This window comes from Oncorhynchus gorbuscha, linkage group LG25, assembly GCF_021184085.1.
Source record: "Oncorhynchus gorbuscha isolate QuinsamMale2020 ecotype Even-year linkage group LG25, OgorEven_v1.0, whole genome shotgun sequence".
NCBI lineage: Eukaryota > Metazoa > Chordata > Actinopteri > Salmoniformes > Salmonidae > Oncorhynchus > Oncorhynchus gorbuscha.
Window position 1 is genome coordinate 8,666,913 of NC_060197.1, and position 20,266 is coordinate 8,687,178.

Sequence of the window (20,266 nt, forward strand, 5' to 3'; positions counted from 1 at the left end):
ATGCTATTGCATAACACACGGTATGTGCTGTGTTAGAAGTAGTCCCTATGCTATTGCATAACACACGGTATGTGCTGTGTTAGAAGTAGTCCCTATGCTATTGCATAACACACGGTATGTGCTGTGTTAGAAGTAGTCCCTATGCTATTGCATAACACACGGTATGTGCTGTGTTAGAAGTAGTCCCTATACTATTGCATAACACACGGTATGTGCTGTGTTAGAAGTAGTCCCTATGCTATTGCATAACACACGGTATGTGCTGTGTTAGAAGTAGTCCCTATGCTATTGCATAACACACGGTATGTGCTGTGTTAGAAGTAGTCCCTATGCTATTGCATAACACACGGTATGTGCTGTGTTAGAAGTAGTCCCTATGCTATTGCATAATACACGGTATGTGCTGTGTTAGAAGTAGTCCCTATGCTATTGCATAACACACGGTATGTGCTGTGTTAGAAGTAGTCCCTATGCTATTGCATAACACACGGTATGTGCTGTGTTAGAAGTAGTCCCTATGCTATTGCATAACACACGGTATGTGCTGTGTTAGAAGTAGTCCCTATGCTATTGCATAACACACGGTATGTGCTGTGTTAGAAGTAGTCCCTATGCTATTGCATAACACACGGTATGTGCTGTGTTAGAAGTAGTCCCTATGCTATTGCATAACACACAGTATGTGCTGTGTTAGAAGTAGTCCCTATGCTATTGCATAACACACGGTATGTGCTGTGTTAGAAGTAGTCCCTATGCTATTGCATAACACACGGTATGTGCTGTGTTAGAAGTAGTCCCTATGCTATTGCATAACACACGGTATGTGCTGTGTTAGAAGTAGTCCCTATGCTATTGCATAACACACGGTATGTGCTGTGTTAGAAGTAGTCCCTATGCTATTGCATAACACACGGTATGTGCTGTGTTAGAAGTAGTCCCTATGCTATTGCATAACACACGGTATGTGCTGTGTTAGAAGTAGTCCCTATGCTATTGCATAACACACGGTATGTGCTGTGTTAGAAGTAGTCCCTATGCTATTGCATAACACACGGTATGTGCTGTGTTAGAAGTAGTCCCTATGCTATTGCATAACACACGGTATGTGCTGTGTTAGAAGTAGTCCCTATGCTATTGCATAACACACGGTATGTGCTGTGTTAGAAGTAGTCCCTATGCTATTGCATAACACACGGTATGTGCTGTGTTAGAAGTAGTCCCTATGCTATTGCATAACACACGGTATGTGCTGTGTTAGAAGTAGTCCCTATGCTATTGCATAACACACGGTATGTGCTGTGTTAGAAGTAGTCCCTATGCTATTGCATAACACACGGTATGTGCTGTGTTAGAAGTAGTCCCTATGCTATTGCATAACACACGGTATGTGCTGTGTTAGAAGTAGTCCCTATGCTATTGCATAACACACGGTATGTGCTGTGTTAGAAGTAGTCCCTATGCTATTGCATAACACACGGTATGTGCTGTGTTAGAAGTAGTCCCTATGCTATTGCATAACACACGGTATGTGCTGTGTTAGAAGTAGTCCCTATGCTATTGCATAACACACGGTATGTGCTGTGTTAGAAGTAGTCCCTATGCTATTGCATAACACACGGTATGTGCTGTGTTAGAAGTAGTCCCTATGCTATTGCATAACACACGGTATGTGCTGTGTTAGAAGTAGTCCCTATGCTATTGCATAACACACGGTATGTGCTGTGTTAGAAGTAGTCCCTATGCTATTGCATAACACACGGTATGTGCTGTGTTAGAAGTAGTCCCTATGCTATTGCATAACACACGGTATGTGCTGTGTTAGAAGTAGTCCCTATGCTATTGCATAACACACGGTATGTGCTGTGTTAGAAGTAGTCCCTATGCTATTGCATAACACACGGTATGTGCTGTGTTAGAAGTAGTCCCTATGCTATTGCATAACACACGGTATTTTTCCACTCTGCGGATGGAGGGCAGCACTGTCGAGTGGCTTTGTCACTTTGTGGGTTTAGAGTGGAGCGGATGACTCAATCAGGCTCGGCTGAGTGGAGAGACACTGATCTGACCCTACACTCTATACACTCAGTCAGTCAGTCAGACACACACACAGATGGGAGGCCTAATGCCACTTAATCAAGCGAAACAGGTTATAACACCATTCCCAAGAGCAGGGGTGTTCAACTCCCACCCTACGAGGTGCAGAGCTGGCTGGTGTTCTGATCTGCCTGATCATTAATTGCACCCAATCAGCCCCTGCTTAGAGGGCAACAAGGGAACAAGGCAGTGGGTCAGAAGTTTACATACACTAAGTTGACTGTGCCTTTAAACAGCTTGGAAAATTCCAGAAAAAGATGTCATGGCTTTAGAAGATTCTGATAGGCTAATTGACATAATTTGAGTCAATTGGAGGTGTACCTGTGGATGTATTTCAAGGCCTACCTTCAAACTCAGTGCCTCGTTGCTTGATATCATGGGAAAATCAAAAGAAATCAGCCAAGACCTCAGAAAAATTGTAGACCCCCACAAGTCTGGTTCATGCTTGGGAGCAATTTCAAAATACCTGAAGGTACCACGTTCATCTGTACAAACAAAAGTACGCAAGTATATACACCATGGGACCACGCAGCCGTCATACCACTCAGGAAGGAGACGCATTCTGTCTCCTAGAGATGAATGTACTTTGGTGCGGAAAGTGCAAATCAATCCCAGAACAACAGCAAAGGACCTTGTGAAGATGCTGGAGGAAACAGGTACAAAAGTATCTATATCCTCAGTAAAACGAGTCCTATATCGACATAACCTGAAAGGCTACTCAGCAAGGAAGAAGCCACTGCTCCAAAACCGCCATATAAAAGCCAGACTACGGTTTCCAAATGCACATGGGGACAAAGATCGTACATTTTGTAGAAATGTTCTCTGGTCTGATGAAACAAAAATAGAACTGTTTGGCCATAATGATCATCGTTATGTTTGGAGGAAAAAGGGGGAGGCTTGCAAGACAAAGAACACCATCCTAACCGTGAAGCACGGGGGTGGCAGTATCATGTTGTGGGGGGTGCTTTGCTGCAGGAGGGACTGGTGCTCTTCACAAAATAGATTGCATCATGAGGGAGGAAAATTATGTGGATATATTGAAGCAACATCTCAAGACATCAGTCAGGAAGTTAAAGCTTGGTCGCAAATGGGTCTTCCAAATGGACAATAACCCCAAGCATACTTCCAAAGTTGTGGCAAAATAGTTTCAGGACAACAAAGTCAAGGTATTGGAGTGGCCATCACAAAGCCCTGACCTCAATCCTATAGAAAATGTGTGGGCAGAACTGTAAAAGCGTGTGCGAGCAAGGAGGCCTACAAACCTGACTCAGTTACACCTGCTCTGTCAGGAGGAATGGGCCAAAATTCACCCAACTTATTGTGGGAAGCTTGTGGAAGGCTACGTGAAAAGTTTGGCAGGCTGTGCTGTGTACTCTGGGCTGTATAGCTTTAGGGAGCCTCTGTATGCCGCCTGGGCTGAGCTGGGCTGGGGCTCTATCGTAAGCGCTAGCTAGCTAGCTGGCTCTAATTGAATGCTCATTGGGGTAATTGAGCCTCTCACTGCTCTCCGACTCCTCATGCTGAAGACTGGGACCAGATGTCACTGAGCTGTCTCACATCTACTGCCAATCACGTACGGTTGCCCAGCGACAGATGGACGGCCAAAAGGATTCCGGAATGCAGCCGCGATTTCGCTTCCAGTTCCAAGTCCCTGAGCGTTTCTGTAGGTGTGTGTGTGTGTGTGTGTGTGTGTGTGTGTGTGTGTGTGTGTGTGTGTGTGTGTGTGTGTGTGTGTGTGTGTGTGTGTGTGTGTGTGTGTGTGTGTGTGTGTGTGTGTGTGTGTGTGTGTGTGTGTGTGTGTGTGTGTATGAGAGAGAGTTCTAACAGCCATTCACTGAGGTAAAAGATCCTCAGAGCCCATCCTCACTCAACTACACCACATCAACCAACATTACAGTCTCTTAAAAATGTCCCCGTGTCCAGAACGCTCAACCCACCTACTTTGCAAGACACAGATACACATTTTAAAAACTTGAGCCAATGAGCTTACTACTTTAGGAATACATTATTTCTGCCCTGCAACAACCAGTTCCTGAAATCCGTCGAGTTTTGCACTACTTATTAGAATGTATTTTTTTCCTTCAGCGGTGCTGGCAATTACAGTACTCCTGTGCCGATAGCTGCTATAAATATTCCCCCCTCTGCTTCTCTCTGTCAGCCAGCTAAACAGTCTACAATTAGGAGCTGACAGCTTACTGAGCACCCAAGGAGAGGGAGAGAGCGAGAAAGAGAGAGAGAGGGAGGGAGAAAGAGAGGGTGGGAGTGAGGCGGCAAGAGGGAGAAAGGCAGGGCGTAGGAGGATGGGAGAAAGATGGGGGGGTGACAGGGTGGGGGATTCAGAGAAGGCAATTGAAGGAAAGAAGGAGAGGAGATACAGAGACAAAGGAGAGGGATGAAGAGGATAAAGGATGGAGAGAGATAGGGGGGAGTGTGGGTAGGAGAACATGCAGAGGAAAAGACAAAGGAGAGGGATGAAGAGGATAAAGGATGGAGAGAGATAGGGGGGAGTGTGTGTAGGAGAACATGCAGAGGAAAAGACAGAGAGGGATGAAGAGGATAAAGGATGGAGAGAGAGAGGGGGGAGTGTGGGTAGGAGAACATGCAGAGGAAAAGACAAAGGAGAGGGACGAAGAGGATAAAGGATGGAGAGATAGGGGGGAGTGTGTGTAGGAGAACATGCAGAGGAAAAGACAAAGGAGAGGGATGAAGAGGATAAAGGATGGAGAGAGAGGGGGGAGTGTGGGTAGGAGAACATGCAGAGGAAAAGACAAAGGAGAGGGATGAAGAGGATAAAGGATGGAGAGAGATAGGGGGGAGTGTGTGTAGGAGAACATGCAGAGGAAAAGACAAAGGAGAGGGATGAAGAGGATAAAGGATGGAGAGAGATAGGGGAGAGTGTGTGTAGGAGAACATGCAGAGGAAAAGACAAAGGAGAGGGATGAAGAGGATAAAGGATGGAGAGAGATAGGGGGGAGTGTGTGTAGGAGAACATGCAGAGGAAAAGACAAAGGAGAGGGATGAAGAGGATAAAGGATGGAGAGAGATAGGGGGGAGTGTGTGTAGGAGAACATGCAGAGGAAAAGACAAAGGAGAGGGACGAAGAGGATAAAGGATGGAGAGATAGGGGGGAGTGTGTGTAGGAGAACATGCAGAGGAAAAGACAAAGGAGAGGGATGAAGAGGATAAAGGATGGAGAGAGAGGGGGGAGTGTGGGTAGGAGAACATGCAGAGGAAAAGACAAAGGAGAGGGATGAAGAGGATAAAGGATGGAGAGAGATAGGGGGAGTGTGGGTAGGAGAACATGCAGAGGAAAAGACAAAGGAGAGGGACGAAGAGGATAAAGGATGGAGAGATAGGGGGGAGTGTGTGTAGGAGAACATGCAGAGGAAAAGACAAAGGAGAGGGATGAAGAGGATAAAGGATGGAGAGAGAGGGGGGAGTGTGTGTAGGAGAACATGCAGAGGAAAAGACAAAGGAGAGGGATGAAGAGGATAAAGGATGGAGAGAGATAGGGGAGAGTGTGTGTAGGAGAACATGCAGAGGAAAAGACAAAGGAGAGGGATGAAGAGGATAAAGGATGGAGAGAGATAGGGGGGAGTGTGTGTAGGAGAACATGCAGAGGAAAAGACAAAGGAGAGGGATGAAGAGGATAAAGGATGGAGAGAGATAGGGGGGAGTGTGTGTAGGAGAACATGCAGAGGAAAAGACAAAGGAGAGGGATGAAGAGGATAAAGGATGGAGAGAGATAGGGGAGAGTGTGTGTAGGAGAACATGCAGAGGAAAAGACAAAGGAGAGGGATGAAGAGGATAAAGGATGGAGAGAGAGGGGGGAGTGTGGGTAGGAGAACATGCAGAGGAAAAGACAAAGGAGAGGGATGAAGAGGATAAAGGATGGAGAGAGATAGGGGGAGTGTGGAAAAGACAAAGGAGAGGGAAGAAGAGGATAAAGGATGGAGAGAGATAGGGGGAGTGTGGGTAGGAGAACATGCAGAGGAAAAGACAAAGGAGAGGGATGAAGAGGATAAAGGATGGAGAGAGATAGGGGGGAGTGTGGAAAAGACAAAGGAGAGGGAAGAAGAGGATAAAGGATGGAGAGAGATAGGGGGGAGTGTGGGTAGGAGAACATGCAGAGGAAAAGACAAAGGAGAGGGACGAAGAGGATAAAGGATGGAGAGAGATAGGGGGAGTGTGGGTAGGAGAACATGCAGAGGAAAAGACAAAGGTGACCAGCAGGGGGAAACAGTGAGCAGAGCTCCTCTCTCATCTCTCTCTATTTTCCTTCTGTGTTGCCTTAGTGCCGGACTAAACATCCCTCCTTTGAGGCCTGGTACACTCTTCTGTCCTGATGGATAACAGACTCAAGACAAATCTGAACAACAGCGACATCTTAAAAAACTACAGCATAGTTTCTACAATATTAGTCAGTGTGTGTGTGTGTGTGTGTGTGTGTGTGTGTGTGTGTGTGTGTGTGTGTGTGTGTGTGTGTGTGTGTGTGTGTGTGTGTGTGTGTGTGTGTGTGTGTGTGTGTGTGTGTGTGTGTGTGTGTACATCTACTGGACTCACCTGCCATCTGTTGGATCCCACTGAAGGCTCCAAGGTTACTGGAGGAGGTGGCCTGCTGGAGCAACTGAGGGAGAAAGAAAGAGAGGAGAGAGAGAGAGAAAGAGAGAGAGAAAGAGATAGGAAAATAATAAAAGAGAGAGAAACAGAGTGAGGAGGAATGATTGGAAATACAAACAGTGATCACCCTCACTATCTTTTCTCTGCTAGTATCCTCATGATCTTGGTAGCATTACTGCATGTGGGCTATAGGCTATATAAACATTGAATATGACATCTACTACTGTGCATCTAACCACTGAGTCCCTGAGACATGTACAATTTCAGAATAGAACACAGAGTAACTGTCAAAAAAAAACTCAAAGGCTTATGTACATTTACTGCAGTACATATACATACACCTAGTACACCTATTTACACTTTTAGGAAAGATCCTAGCTGTGATGACGGGGACTCAAGGAAGAGTAGACTGGTCTGTTTCAGAGAATTTGGGGACAGAAGGTTTCAGAGTGAAAGAGGAAGAGGGTCAGTTCTGAAAGAGGCTACCGAAGGAAGGGGGTCCTAAGAATGAGTTGAGAGGGGGGTTCTGAAATGCTATACAGTACTGAAGAAGGGAGGGGGAATGAGGCTTCTGAACACCACGTGCCAATCTGTCAACCAATCACCGCTGTGACCCAATAGGACGATGATTTTAGACATGGGAAAGACCTCTTATTGGATCGCACCAGGATTGGCCCCGCCCATTAAACCTTGAGCCCTATGATTCAAAGGCCTCATTTCCCTGTCACGGCTACACCCCCTGAGAGAGGCAGAAGGAGGGGGGAGTGGACTCTTAAGGGAGAGGAGAGGGGGAAAGGGGTAGGAAGCAGGGTCTGACTCTCTGGGGGTGGGGGTGGGGGGCGTCGGTTGGCGACGGCAGGGAGGGTAGTGGGGGCGGGGAGGGTAGTGGGGGCGGGGAGGGTGGCACTGACTGCGGCGGCGACGGATGCGTTGGCTGCGGGGCTGTAGTAAGGGGTGGGCGACGCGGCGTGTCCTCTTACAGCCAGATACTGCGGGGTGAGGCCGCCCAGCCCTGTCAGACTCCCCCAGGTGGTGGCGTTGTTGAGCTGCTGCATCTGCTGAGCCAGCTGCTGCTGCAGGCGCCGCTGCTCCTTGTCCTTCTGCGTGTCGGCAAACTTCACCACGATGGGAGACGAGCAGCCCTGAGGGAGGGAGGAGGGAGGGTGGGGAGAAGGGGGAGACAGGGTTCAGTATTGCATGAGGAATTTTCTAAATTCATATTCAAAATATACCAAAATTTGATTGGTTTCACGAGAAATTGGTTACAAACTAACCCTAACACAACTTAGGTACAATACACGCAGACACACACGTAACACGACACTAACAAGCACACACAACTAAGGGGAAGGGACTAGCTTCCCATAAGGGCCAGTTATCTTACAGTCCACAATGGGTTTATTTCCACAGAAAGAGATTTCCTGAGTTCTAAAAGTATTTCATCATCTCACAGAGAGTGGAAGTGGGGAAAAGAAGAGCGAGATGAAGAGGGATAGGGAGACGGAGGAAGAGAGAGAATAGAGATGGTCAGAGGGACGGGGAGACGGAGGTAGAGAGAGAACAGAGATGGTCAGAGGGAGGTAGAGAGAGAGAGAATAGAGATGGTCAGAGGGACGGGGAGACGGAGGTAGAGAGAGAGAACAGAGATGGTCAGACGGAGGTAGAGAGAGAGAGAATAGAGATGGTCAGAGGGACGGGGAGACGGAGGTAGAGAGAGAGAGAATAGAGATGGTCAGAGGGAGGTAGAGAGAGAGAACAGAGATGGTCAGAGGGACGGGAGACGGAGGTAGAGAGAGAGAACAGAGATGGTCAGACGGAGGTAGAGAGAGAGAGAATAGAGATGGTCAGAGGGAGGTAGAGAGAGAGAACAGAGATGGTCAGAGGGACGGGGAGACGGAGGTAGAGAGAGAGAACAGAGATGGTCAGAGGGACGGGGAGACGGAGGTAGAGAGAGAGAACAGAGATGGTCAGAGGGACGGGGAGACGGAGGTAGAGAGAGAGAACAGAGATGGTCAGAGGGACGGGGAGACGGAGGTAGAGAGAGAGAACAGAGATGGTCAGAGGGACGGGGAGACGGAGGTAGAGAGAGAGAACAGAGATGGTCAGAGGGAGGTAGAGAGAGAGAGAATAGAGATGGTCAGAGGGACGGGGAGACGGAGGTAGAGAGAGAGAGAATAGAGATGGTCAGAGGGAGGTAGAGAGAGAGAACAGAGATGGTCAGAGGGACGGGGAGACGGAGGTAGAGAGAGAGAACAGAGATGGTCAGACGGAGGTAGAGAGAGAGAGAATAGAGATGGTCAGAGGGACGGGGAGACGGAGGTAGAGAGAGAGAACAGAGATGGTCAGACGGAGGTAGAGAGAGAGAGAATAGAGATGGTCAGAGGGACGGGGAGACGGAGGTAGAGAGAGAGAGAATAGAGATGGTCAGAGGGAGGTAGAGAGAGAGAACAGAGATGGTCAGAGGGACGGGGAGACGGAGGTAGAGAGAGAGAACAGAGATGGTCAGACGGAGGTAGAGAGAGAGAGAATAGAGATGGTCAGAGGGACGGGGAGACGGAGGTAGAGAGAGAGAGAATAGAGATGGTCAGAGGGAGGTAGAGAGAGAGAACAGAGATGGTCAGAGGGACGGGGAGACGGAGGTAGAGAGAGAGAACAGAGATGGTCAGAGGGAGGGGGAGACGGAGGTAGAGAGAGAGAACAGAGATGGTCAGAGGGACGGGGAGACGGAGGTAGAGAGAGAGAGAACAGAGATGGTCAGAGGGAGGTAGAGAGAGAGAACAGAGATGGTCAGAGGGACGGGGAGACGGAGGTAGAGAGAGAGAACAGAGATGGTCAGGGGGACGGGGAGACGGAGGTAGAGAGAGAGAGAACAGAGATGGTCAGAGGGACGGGGAGACGGAGGTAGAGAGAGAGAACAGAGATGGTCAGACGGAGGTAGAGAGAGAGAGAGAACAGAGATGGTCAGAGGGATGGGGAGACGGAGGTAGAGAGAGAGAACAGAGATGGTCAGACGGAGGTAGAGAGAGAACAGAGATGGTCAGAGGGACGGGGAGACGGAGGTAGAGAGAGAGAACAGAGATGGTCAGGGGGACGGGGAGACGGAGGTAGAGAGAGAGAACAGAGATGGTCAGAGGGACGGGGAGACGGAGGTAGAGAGAGAGAACAGAGATGGTCAGGGAGACGGAGGTAGAGAGAGAGAACAGAGATGGTCAGGGAGACGGAGGTAGAGAGAGAGAGAACAGAGATGGTCAGAGGGACGGGGAGACGGAGGTAGAGAGAGAGAACAGAGATGGTCAGGGAGACGGAAGTAGAGAGAGAGAACAGAGATGGTCAGGGAGACGGAGGTAGAGAGAGAGAACAGAGATGGTCAGACGGAGGTAGAGAGAGAGAGAGAACAGAGATGGTCAGAGGGACGGGGAGACGGAGGTAGAGAGAGAGAACAGAGATGGTCAGACGGAGGTAGAGAGAGAACAGAGATGGTCAGAGGGACGGGGAGACGGAGGTAGAGAGAGAGAGAGAACAGAGATGGTCAGAGGGACGGGGAGACGGAGGTAGAGAGAGAGAACAGAGATGGTCAGACGGAGGTAGAGAGAGAACAGAGATGGTCAGAGGGACGGGGAGACGGAGGTAGAGAGAGAGAACAGAGATGGTCAGGGAGACGGAGGTAGAGAGAGAGAACAGAGATGGTCAGAGGGACGGGGAGACGGAGGTAGAGAGAGAGAACAGAGATGGTCAGAGGGACGGGGAGACGGAGGTAGAGAGAGAGAACAGAGATGGTCAGAGGGACGGGGAGACGGAGGTAGAGAGAGAGAACAGAGATGGTCAGAGGTATGGGGAGACGGAGGTAGAGAGAGAGAATAGAGATGGTCAGACGGAGGTAGAGAGAGAGAACAGAGATGGTCAGAGGGACGGGGAGACGGAGGTAGAGAGAGAGAACAGAGATGGTCAGAGGTATGGGGAGACGGAGGTAGAGAGAGAGAATAGAGATGGTCAGACGGAGGTAGAGAGAGAGAACAGAGATGGTCAGAGGGACGAGGAGACGGAGGTAGAGAGAGAGAACAGAGACGGTCAGAGGGACGGGGAGACGGAGGTAGAGAGAGAGAACAGAGATGGTCAGACGGAGGTAGAGAGAGAGAGAATAGAGATGGTCAGAGGGAGGTAGAGAGAGAGAACAGAGATGGTCAGAGGGACGGGGAGACGGAGGTAGAGAGAGAGAACAGAGATGGTCAGAGGGACGGGGAGACGGAGGTAGAGAGAGAGAACAGAGATGGTCAGAGGGACGGGGTCAGACGGAGGTAGAGAGAGGAACAGAGATGGTCAGACGGAGGTAGAGAGAGAGAGAACAGAGATGGTCAGAGGGACGGGAGACGGAGGTAGAGAGAGAGAACAGAGATGGTCAGAGGTATGGGGAGACGGAGGTAGAGAGAGAGAATAGAGATGGTCAGACGGAGGTAGAGAGAGAGAACAGAGATGGTCAGAGGGACGGGGAGACGGAGGTAGAGAGAGAGAACAGAGATGGTCAGAGGTATGGGGAGACGGAGGTAGAGAGAGAGAATAGAGATGGTCAGACGGAGGTAGAGAGAGAGAACAGAGATGGTCAGAGGGACGAGGAGACGGAGGTAGAGAGAGAGAACAGAGACGGTCAGAGGGACGGGAGACGGAGGTAGAGAGAGAGAACAGAGATGGTCAGACGGAGGTAGAGAGAGAGAATAGAGATGGTCAGAGGGAGGTACGGAGGTAGAGAGAGAGAACAGAGATGGTCAGAGGGACGGGGAGACGGAGGTAGAGAGAGAGAACAGAGATGGTCAGAGGGAGGGGAGACGGAGGTAGAGAGAGAAACAGAGATGGTCAGAGGGACGGGGAGACGGAGGTAGAGAGAGATGGTCAGACAGAGATGGTCAGACGGAGGTAGAGAGAGAGAACAGAGATGGTCAGAGGGACGGGGAGACGGAGGTAGAGAGAGAGAACAGAGATGGTCAGAGGGACGGGGAGACGGAGGTAGAGAGAGAGAACAGAGATGGTCAGACGGAGGTAGAGAGAGAACAGAGATGGTCAGAGGGACGGGGAGACGGAGGTAGAGAGAGAGAACAGAGATGGTCAGAGGAGACGGAGGTAGAGAGAGAGAACAGAGATGGTCAGAGGGACGGGGAGACGGAGGTAGAGAGAGAGAACAGAGATGGTCAGAGGGACGGGGAGACGGAGGTAGAGAGAGAGAACAGAGATGGTCAGAGGGACGGGAGACGGAGGTAGAGAGAGAGAACAGAGATGGTCAGAGGTATGGGGAGACGGAGGTAGAGAGAGAGAATAGAGATGGTCAGACGGAGGTAGAGAGAGAGAACAGAGATGGTCAGAGGGACGGGGAGACGGAGGTAGAGAGAGAGAACAGAGATGGTCAGAGGTATGGGGAGACGGAGGTAGAGAGAGAGAATAGAGATGGTCAGACGGAGGTAGAGAGAGAGAACAGAGATGGTCAGAGGGACGAGGAGACGGAGGTAGAGAGAGAGAACAGAGACGGTCAGAGGGACGGGGAGACGGAGGTAGAGAGAGAGAACAGAGATGGTCAGACGGAGGTAGAGAGAGAGAGAATAGAGATGGTCAGAGGGAGGTAGAGAGAGAGAACAGAGATGGTCAGAGGGACGGGGAGACGGAGGTAGAGAGAGAGAACAGAGATGGTCAGAGGGACGGGGAGACGGAGGTAGAGAGAGAGAACAGAGATGGTCAGAGGGACGGGGAGACGGAGGTAGAGAGAGAGAACAGAGATGGTCAGACGGAGGTAAAGAGAGAGAACAGAGATGGTCAGAGGGACGGGGAGACGGAGGTAGAGAGAGAGAACAGAGATGGTCAGAGGTATGGGGAGACGGAGGTAGAGAGAGAGAATAGAGATGGTCAGACGGAGGTAGAGAGAGAGAACAGAGATGGTCAGAGGGACGGGGAGACGGAGGTAGAGAGAGAGAACAGAGATGGTCAGAGGTATGGGGAGACGGAGGTAGAGAGAGAGAATAGAGATGGTCAGACGGAGGTAGAGAGAGAGAACAGAGATGGTCAGAGGGACGAGGAGACGGAGGTAGAGAGAGAGAGAACAGAGACGGTCAGAGGGACGGGGAGACAGAGGTAGAGAGAGAGAACAGAGATGGTCAGACGGAGGTAGAGAGAGAGAACAGAGATGGTCAGAGGGATGGGGAGACGGAGGTAGAGAGAGAGAACAGAGATGGTCAGAGGGACGGGGAGACGGAGGTAGAGAGAGAGAGAACAGAGATGGTCAGAGGGACGGGGAGACGGAGGTAGAGAGAGAGAACAGAGATGGTCAGACGGAGGTAGAGAGAGAACAGAGATGGTCAGACGGAGGTAGAGAGAGAACAGAGATGGTCAGAGGGAGGTAGAGAGAGAGAACAGAGATGGTCAGAGGGACGGGGAGACGGAGGTAGAGAGAGAGAACAGAGATGGTCAGAGGGACGGGGAGACGGAGGTAGAGAGAGAGAACAGAGATGGTCAGAGGGACGGGGAGACGGAGGTAGAGAGAGAGAACAGAGATGGTCAGAGGGACCAGGGAGACGGAGGTAGAGAGAGAGAACAGAGATGGTCAGAGGGACGGGGAGACGGAGGTAGAGAGAGAGAACAGAGATGGTCAGAGGGAGGTAGAGAGAGAGAACAGAGATGGTCAGAGGGACGGGGAGACGGAGGTAGAGAGAGAGAACAGAGATGGTCAGGGGGACGGGGAGACGGAGGTAGAGAGAGAGAGAACAGAGATGGTCAGGGAGACGGAAGTAGAGAGAGAGAACAGAGATGGTCAGGGAGACGGAGGTAGAGAGAGAGAACAGAGATGGTCAGACGGAGGTAGAGAGAGAGAGAGAACAGAGATGGTCAGAGGGACGGGGAGACGGAGGTAGAGAGAGAGAACAGAGATGGTCAGACGGAGGTAGAGAGAGAACAGAGATGGTCAGAGGGACGGGGAGACGGAGGTAGAGAGAGAGAGAGAACAGAGATGGTCAGAGGGACGGGGAGACGGAGGTAGAGAGAGAGAACAGAGATGGTCAGACGGAGGTAGAGAGAGAACAGAGATGGTCAGAGGGACGGGGAGACGGAGGTAGAGAGAGAGAACAGAGATGGTCAGGGAGACGGAGGTAGAGAGAGAGAACAGAGATGGTCAGAGGGACGGGGAGACGGAGGTAGAGAGAGAGAACAGAGATGGTCAGAGGGACGGGGAGACGGAGGTAGAGAGAGAGAACAGAGATGGTCAGAGGGACGGGGAGACGGAGGTAGAGAGAGAGAACAGAGATGGTCAGAGGTATGGGGAGACGGAGGTAGAGAGAGAGAATAGAGATGGTCAGACGGAGGTAGAGAGAGAGAACAGAGATGGTCAGAGGGACGGGGAGACGGAGGTAGAGAGAGAGAACAGAGATGGTCAGAGGTATGGGGAGACGGAGGTAGAGAGAGAGAATAGAGATGGTCAGACGGAGGTAGAGAGAGAGAACAGAGATGGTCAGAGGGACGAGGAGACGGAGGTAGAGAGAGAGAACAGAGACGGTCAGAGGGACGGGGAGACGGAGGTAGAGAGAGAGAACAGAGATGGTCAGACGGAGGTAGAGAGAGAGAGAGAATAGAGATGGTCAGAGGGAGGTAGAGAGAGAGAACAGAGATGGTCAGAGGGACGGGGAGACGGAGGTAGAGAGAGAGAACAGAGATGGTCAGAGGGACGGGGAGACGGAGGTAGAGAGAGAGAACAGAGATGGTCAGAGGGACGGGGAGACGGAGGTAGAGAGAGAGAACAGAGATGGTCAGACGGAGGTAAAGAGAGAGAACAGAGATGGTCAGAGGGACGGGGAGACGGAGGTAGAGAGAGAGAACAGAGATGGTCAGAGGTATGGGGAGACGGAGGTAGAGAGAGAGAATAGAGATGGTCAGACGGAGGTAGAGAGAGAGAACAGAGATGGTCAGAGGGACGGGGAGACGGAGGTAGAGAGAGAGAACAGAGATGGTCAGAGGTATGGGGAGACGGAGGTAGAGAGAGAGAATAGAGATGGTCAGACGGAGGTAGAGAGAGAGAACAGAGATGGTCAGAGGGACGAGGAGACGGAGGTAGAGAGAGAGAACAGAGACGGTCAGAGGGACGGGGAGACGGAGGTAGAGAGAGAGAACAGAGATGGTCAGACGGAGGTAGAGAGAGAGAGAATAGAGATGGTCAGAGGGAGGTAGAGAGAGAGAACAGAGATGGTCAGAGGGACGGGGAGACGGAGGTAGAGAGAGAGAACAGAGATGGTCAGAGGGACGGGGAGACGGAGGTAGAGAGAGAGAACAGAGATGGTCAGAGGGACGGGGAGACGGAGGTAGAGAGAGAGAACAGAGATGGTCAGACGGAGGTAAAGAGAGAGCACAGAGATGGTCAGAGGGACGGGGAAACGGAGATAGAGAGAGAGAACAGAGACGGTCAGAGGGACGGGGAGACGGAGGTAGAGAGAGAGAACAGAGATGGTCAGACGGAGGTAGAGAGAGAGAGAATAGAGATGGTCAGAGGGAGGTAGAGAGAGAGAACAGAGATGGTCAGAGGGAGGTAGAGAGAGAGAACAGAGATGGTCAGAGGGACGGGGAGACGGAGGTAGAGAGAGAGAACAGAGATGGTCAGAGGGACGGGGAGACGGAGGTAGAGAGAGAGAACAGAGATGGTCAGAGGGAGGTAGAGAGAGAGAACAGAGATGGTCAGAGGGACGGGGAGACGGAGGTAGAGAGAGAGAGAACAGAGATGGTCAGAGGGACGGGGAGACGGAGGTAGAGAGAGAGAACAGAGATGGTCAGGGGGACGGGGAGACGGAGGTAGAGAGAGAGAGAACAGAGATGGTCAGAGGGACGGGGAGACGGAGGTAGAGAGAGAGAACAGAGATGGTCAGACGGAGGTAGAGAGAGAGAACAGAGATGGTCAGAGGGATGGGGAGACGGAGGTAGAGAGAGAGAACAGAGATGGTCAGAGGGACGGGGAGACGGAGGTAGAGAGAGAGAGAACAGAGATGGTCAGAGGGACGGGGAGACGGAGGTAGAGAGAGAGAACAGAGATGGTCAGACGGAGGTAGAGAGAGAACAGAGATGGTCAGACGGAGGTAGAGAGAGAACAGAGATGGTCAGAGGGAGGTAGAGAGAGAGAACAGAGATGGTCAGAGGGACGGGGAGACGGAGGTAGAGAGAGAGAACAGAGATGGTCAGAGGGACGGGGAGACGGAGGTAGAGAGAGAGAACAGAGATGGTCAGAGGGACGGGGAGACGGAGGTAGAGAGAGAGAACAGAGATGGTCAGAGGGACCAGGGAGACGGAGGTAGAGAGAGAGAACAGAGATGGTCAGAGGGACGGGGAGACGGAGGTAGAGAGAGAGAACAGAGATGGTCAGAGGGAGGTAGAGAGAGAGAACAGAGATGGTCAGAGGGACGGGGAGACGGAGGTAGAGAGAGAGAACAGAGATGGTCAGGGGGACGGGGAGACGGAGGTAGAGAGAGAGAGAACAGAGATGGTCAGAGGGACGGGGAGACGGAGGTAGAGAGAGAGAACAGAGATGGTCAGACGGAGGTAGAGAGAGAGAGAGAACAGAGATGGTCAGAGGGATGGGGAGACGGAGGTAGAGAGAGAGAACAGAGATGGTCAGACGGAGGTAGAGAGAGAGAACAGAGATGGTCAGAGGGACGGGAGACGGAGGTAGAGACAGGGGAGAGGAGGTAGAGAGAGAGAACAGAGATGGTCAGGGGGACGGGGAGAGAGAGAACAGAGATGGTCAGACGGAGAGAGAGAGAACAGAGATGGTCAGGGAGACGGAGGTAGAGAGAGAGAACAGAGATGGTCAGGGAGACGGAGGTAGAGAGAGAGAACAGAGATGGTCAGAGGGACGGGGAGACGGAGGTAGAGAGAGAGAACAGAGATGGTCAGGGAGACGGAGGTAGAGAGAGAGAACAGAGATGGTCAGACGGAGGTAGAGAGAGAGAGAGAACAGAGATGGTCAGAGGGACGGGGAGACGGAGGTAGAGAGAGAGAGAGAACAGAGATGGTCAGAGGGACGGGGAGACGGAGGTAGAGAGAGAGAACAGAGATGGTCAGACGGAGGTAGAGAGAGAACAGAGATGGTCAGAGGGACGGGGAGACGGAGGTAGAGAGAGAGAACAGAGATGGTCAGGGAGACGGAGGTAGAGAGAGAGAACAGAGATGGTCAGAGGGACGGGGAGACGGAGGTAGAGAGAGAGAACAGAGATGGTCAGAGGGACGGGGAGACGGAGGTAGAGAGAGAGAACAGAGATGGTCAGAGGGACGGGGAGACGGAGGTAGAGAGAGAGAACAGAGATGGTCAGAGGTATGGGGAGACGGAGGTAGAGAGAGAGAATAGAGATGGTCAGACGGAGGTAGAGAGAGAGAACAGAGATGGTCAGAGGTATGGGGAGACGGAGGTAGAGAGAGAGAATAGAGATGGTCAGACGGAGGTAGAGAGAGAGAACAGAGATGGTCAGAGGGACGGGGAGACGGAGGTAGAGAGAGAGAACAGAGACGGTCAGAGGGACGGGGAGACGGAGGTAGAGAGAGAGAACAGAGATGGTCAGACGGAGGTAGAGAGAGAGAGAATAGAGATGGTCAGAGGGAGGTAGAGAGAGAGAACAGAGATGGTCAGAGGGACGGGGAGACGGAGGTAGAGAGAGAGAACAGAGATGGTCAGAGGGACGGGGAGACGGAGTTAGAGAGAGAGAACAGAGATGGTCAGAGGGACGGGGAGACGGAGGTAGAGAGAGAGAACAGAGATGGTCAGAGGGACGGGGAGACGGAGGTAGAGAGAGAGAACAGAGATGGTCAGACGGAGGTAAAGAGAGAGAACAGAGATGGTCAGAGGGAGGTAGAGAGAGAGAGAATAGAGATGGTCAGAGGGAGGTAGAGAGAGAGAACAGAGATGGTCAGAGGGAGGTAGAGAGAGAGAACAGAGATGGTCAGAGGGACGGGGAGACGGAGGTAGAGAGAGAGAACAGAGATGGTCAGAGGGAGGTAGAGAGAGAGAACAGAGATGGTCAGAGGGACGGGGAGACGGAGGTAGAGAGAGAGAGAACAGAGATGGTCAGAGGGACGGGGAGACGGAGGTAGAGAGAGAGAACAGAGATGGTCAGGGGGAGGTAGAGAGAGAACAGAGATGGTCAGGGAGACGGAGGTGGAGAGAGAGAACAGAGATGGTCAGGGAGACGGAGGTAGAGAGAGAACAGAGATGGTCAGGGAGACGGGGAGACGGAGGTAGAGAGAGAACAGAGATGGTCAGGGAGACGGAGGTAGAGAGAGAACAGAGATGGTCAGGGAGACGGGGAGACGGAGGTAGAGAGAGAACAGAGATGGTCAGGGAGACGGAGGTAGAGAGAGAACAGAGATGGTCAGGGAGACGGGGAGACGGAGGTAGAGAGAGAACAGAGATGGTCAGGGAGACGGGGAGACGGAGGTAGAGAGAGAGAACAGAGATGGTCAGGGAGACGGAGGTAGAGAGAGAACAGAGATGGTCAGGGAGACGGAGGTAGAGAGAGAACAGAGATGGTCAGGGAGACGGAGGTAGAGAGAGAGAGAACAGAGATGGTCAGAGGGAGGGGGAGACGGAGGTAGAGAGAGAGAGAACAGAGATGGTCAGAGGGACGGGGAGACGGAGGTAGAGAGAGAGAACAGAGATGGTCAGGGAGACGGAGGTAGAGAGAGAACAGAGATGGTCAGGGAGACGGAGGTAGAGAGAGAGAGAACAGAGATGGTCAGAGGGAGGGGGAGACGGAGGAGAGAGAGAGAACAGAGATGGTCAGAGAGGGAGAGAGAGAGAGAGAGAGAACAGAGATGGTCAGAGGGACGGGGAGACGGAGGTAGAGAGAGAGAACAGAGATGGTCAGGGAGACGGAGGTAGAGAGAGAACAGAGATGGTCAGGGAGACGGAGGTAGAGAGAGAGAGAACAGAGATGGTCAGAGGGACGGGGAGACGGAGGTAGAGAGAGAGAGAACAGAGATGGTCAGAGGGACGGGGAGACGGAGGTAGAGAGAGAGAACAGAGATGGTCAGACGGAGGTAGAGAGAGAGAGAACAGAGATGGTCAGAGGGAGGTAGAGAGAGAGAGAACAGAGATGGTCAGAGGGACGGGGAGACGGAGGTAGAGAGAGAGAGAACAGAGATGGTCAGAGGGACGGGGAGACGGAGGTAGAGAGAGAGAACAGAGATGGTCAGACGGAGGTAGAGAGAGAGAGAACAGAGATGGTCAGAGGGACGGGGAGACGGAGGTAGAGAGAGAGAACAGAGATGGTCAGAGGGACGGGGAGACGGAGGTAGAGAGAGAGAACAGAGATGGTCAGAGGGATGGGGAGACGGAGGTAGAGAGAGAGAGAACAGAGATGGTCAGAGGGACGGGGAGACGGAGGTAGAGAGAGAGAACAGAGATGGTCAGACGGAGGTAGAGAGAGAGAGAACAGAGATGGTCAGAGGGACGGGGAGACGGAGGTAGAGAGAGAGAACAGAGATGGTCAGAGGGACGGGGAGACGGAGGTAGAGAGAGAGAACAGAGATGGTCAGAGGGATGGGGAGACGGAGGTAGAGAGAGAGAATAGAGATGGTCAGAGGGATGGGGAGACGGAGGTAGAGAGAGAGAATAGAGATGGTCAGAGGGATGGGGAGACGGAGGTAGAGAGAGAGAACAGAGATGGTCAGAGGGAGGGGGAGACGGAGGTAGAGAGAGAGAATAGAGATGGTCAGAGGGATGGGGAGACGGAGGTAGAGAGAGAGAACAGAGATGGTCAGAGGGAGGTAGAGAGAGAGAATAGAGATGGTCAGACGGAGGTAGAGAGAGAGAACAGAGATGGTCAGAGGGACGGGGAGACGGAGGTAGAGAGAGAGAATAGAGATGGTCAGACGGAGGTAGAGAGAGAGAGAACAGAGATGGTCAGAGGGACGGGGAGACGGAGGTAGAGAGAGAGAACAGAGATGGTCAGAGGGACGGGGAGACGGAGGTAGAGAGAGAGAACAGAGATGGTCAGAGGGATGGGGAGACGGAGGTAGAGAGAGAGAATAGAGATGGTCAGAGGGATGGGGAGACGGAGGTAGAGAGAGAGAATAGAGATGGTCAGAGGGATGGGGAGACGGAGGTAGAGAGAGAGAACAGAGATGGTCAGAGGGAGGGGGAGACGGAGGTAGAGAGAGAGAATAGAGATGGTCAGAGGGATGGGGAGACGGAGGTAGAGAGAGAGAACAGAGATGGTCAGAGGGAGGTAGAGAGAGAGAATAGAGATGGTCAGACGGAGGTAGAGAGAGAGAACAGAGATGGTCAGAGGGACGGGGAGACGGAGGTAGAGAGAGAGAATAGAGATGGTCAGACGGAGGTAGAGAGAGAGAGAACAGAGATGGTCAGAGGGACGGGGAGAAGGAGGTAGAGAGAGAGAACAGAGATGGTCAGACGGAGGTAGAGAGAGAGAGAACAGAGATGGTCAGAGGGACGGGGAGACGGAGGTAGAGAGAGAGAACAGAGATGGTCAGACGGAGGTAGAGAGAGAGAGAACAGAGATGGTCAGAGGGACGGGGAGACGGAGGTAGA

At 51.9% G+C, this 20,266-nt stretch overlaps 1 protein-coding gene across 1 annotated transcript in view; it reads right to left on the reverse strand.

The window, feature by feature from the left end:
* The window catches only part of LOC124013738 (CUGBP Elav-like family member 2), a 210,717-nt gene that overhangs the window by 19,907 nt on the left and 170,544 nt on the right, over positions 1 to 20,266 (reverse strand). Inside the window, exons 7-8 of the mRNA XM_046328201.1 lie at positions 7,695 to 7,856; positions 6,658 to 6,721 (exon numbers count right to left, since the gene is read on the reverse strand). Coding sequence (XP_046184157.1) covers positions 6,658 to 6,721; positions 7,695 to 7,856 — 226 coding nt within the window. The remainder of the gene's footprint in view (positions 1 to 6,657; positions 6,722 to 7,694; positions 7,857 to 20,266) is intronic.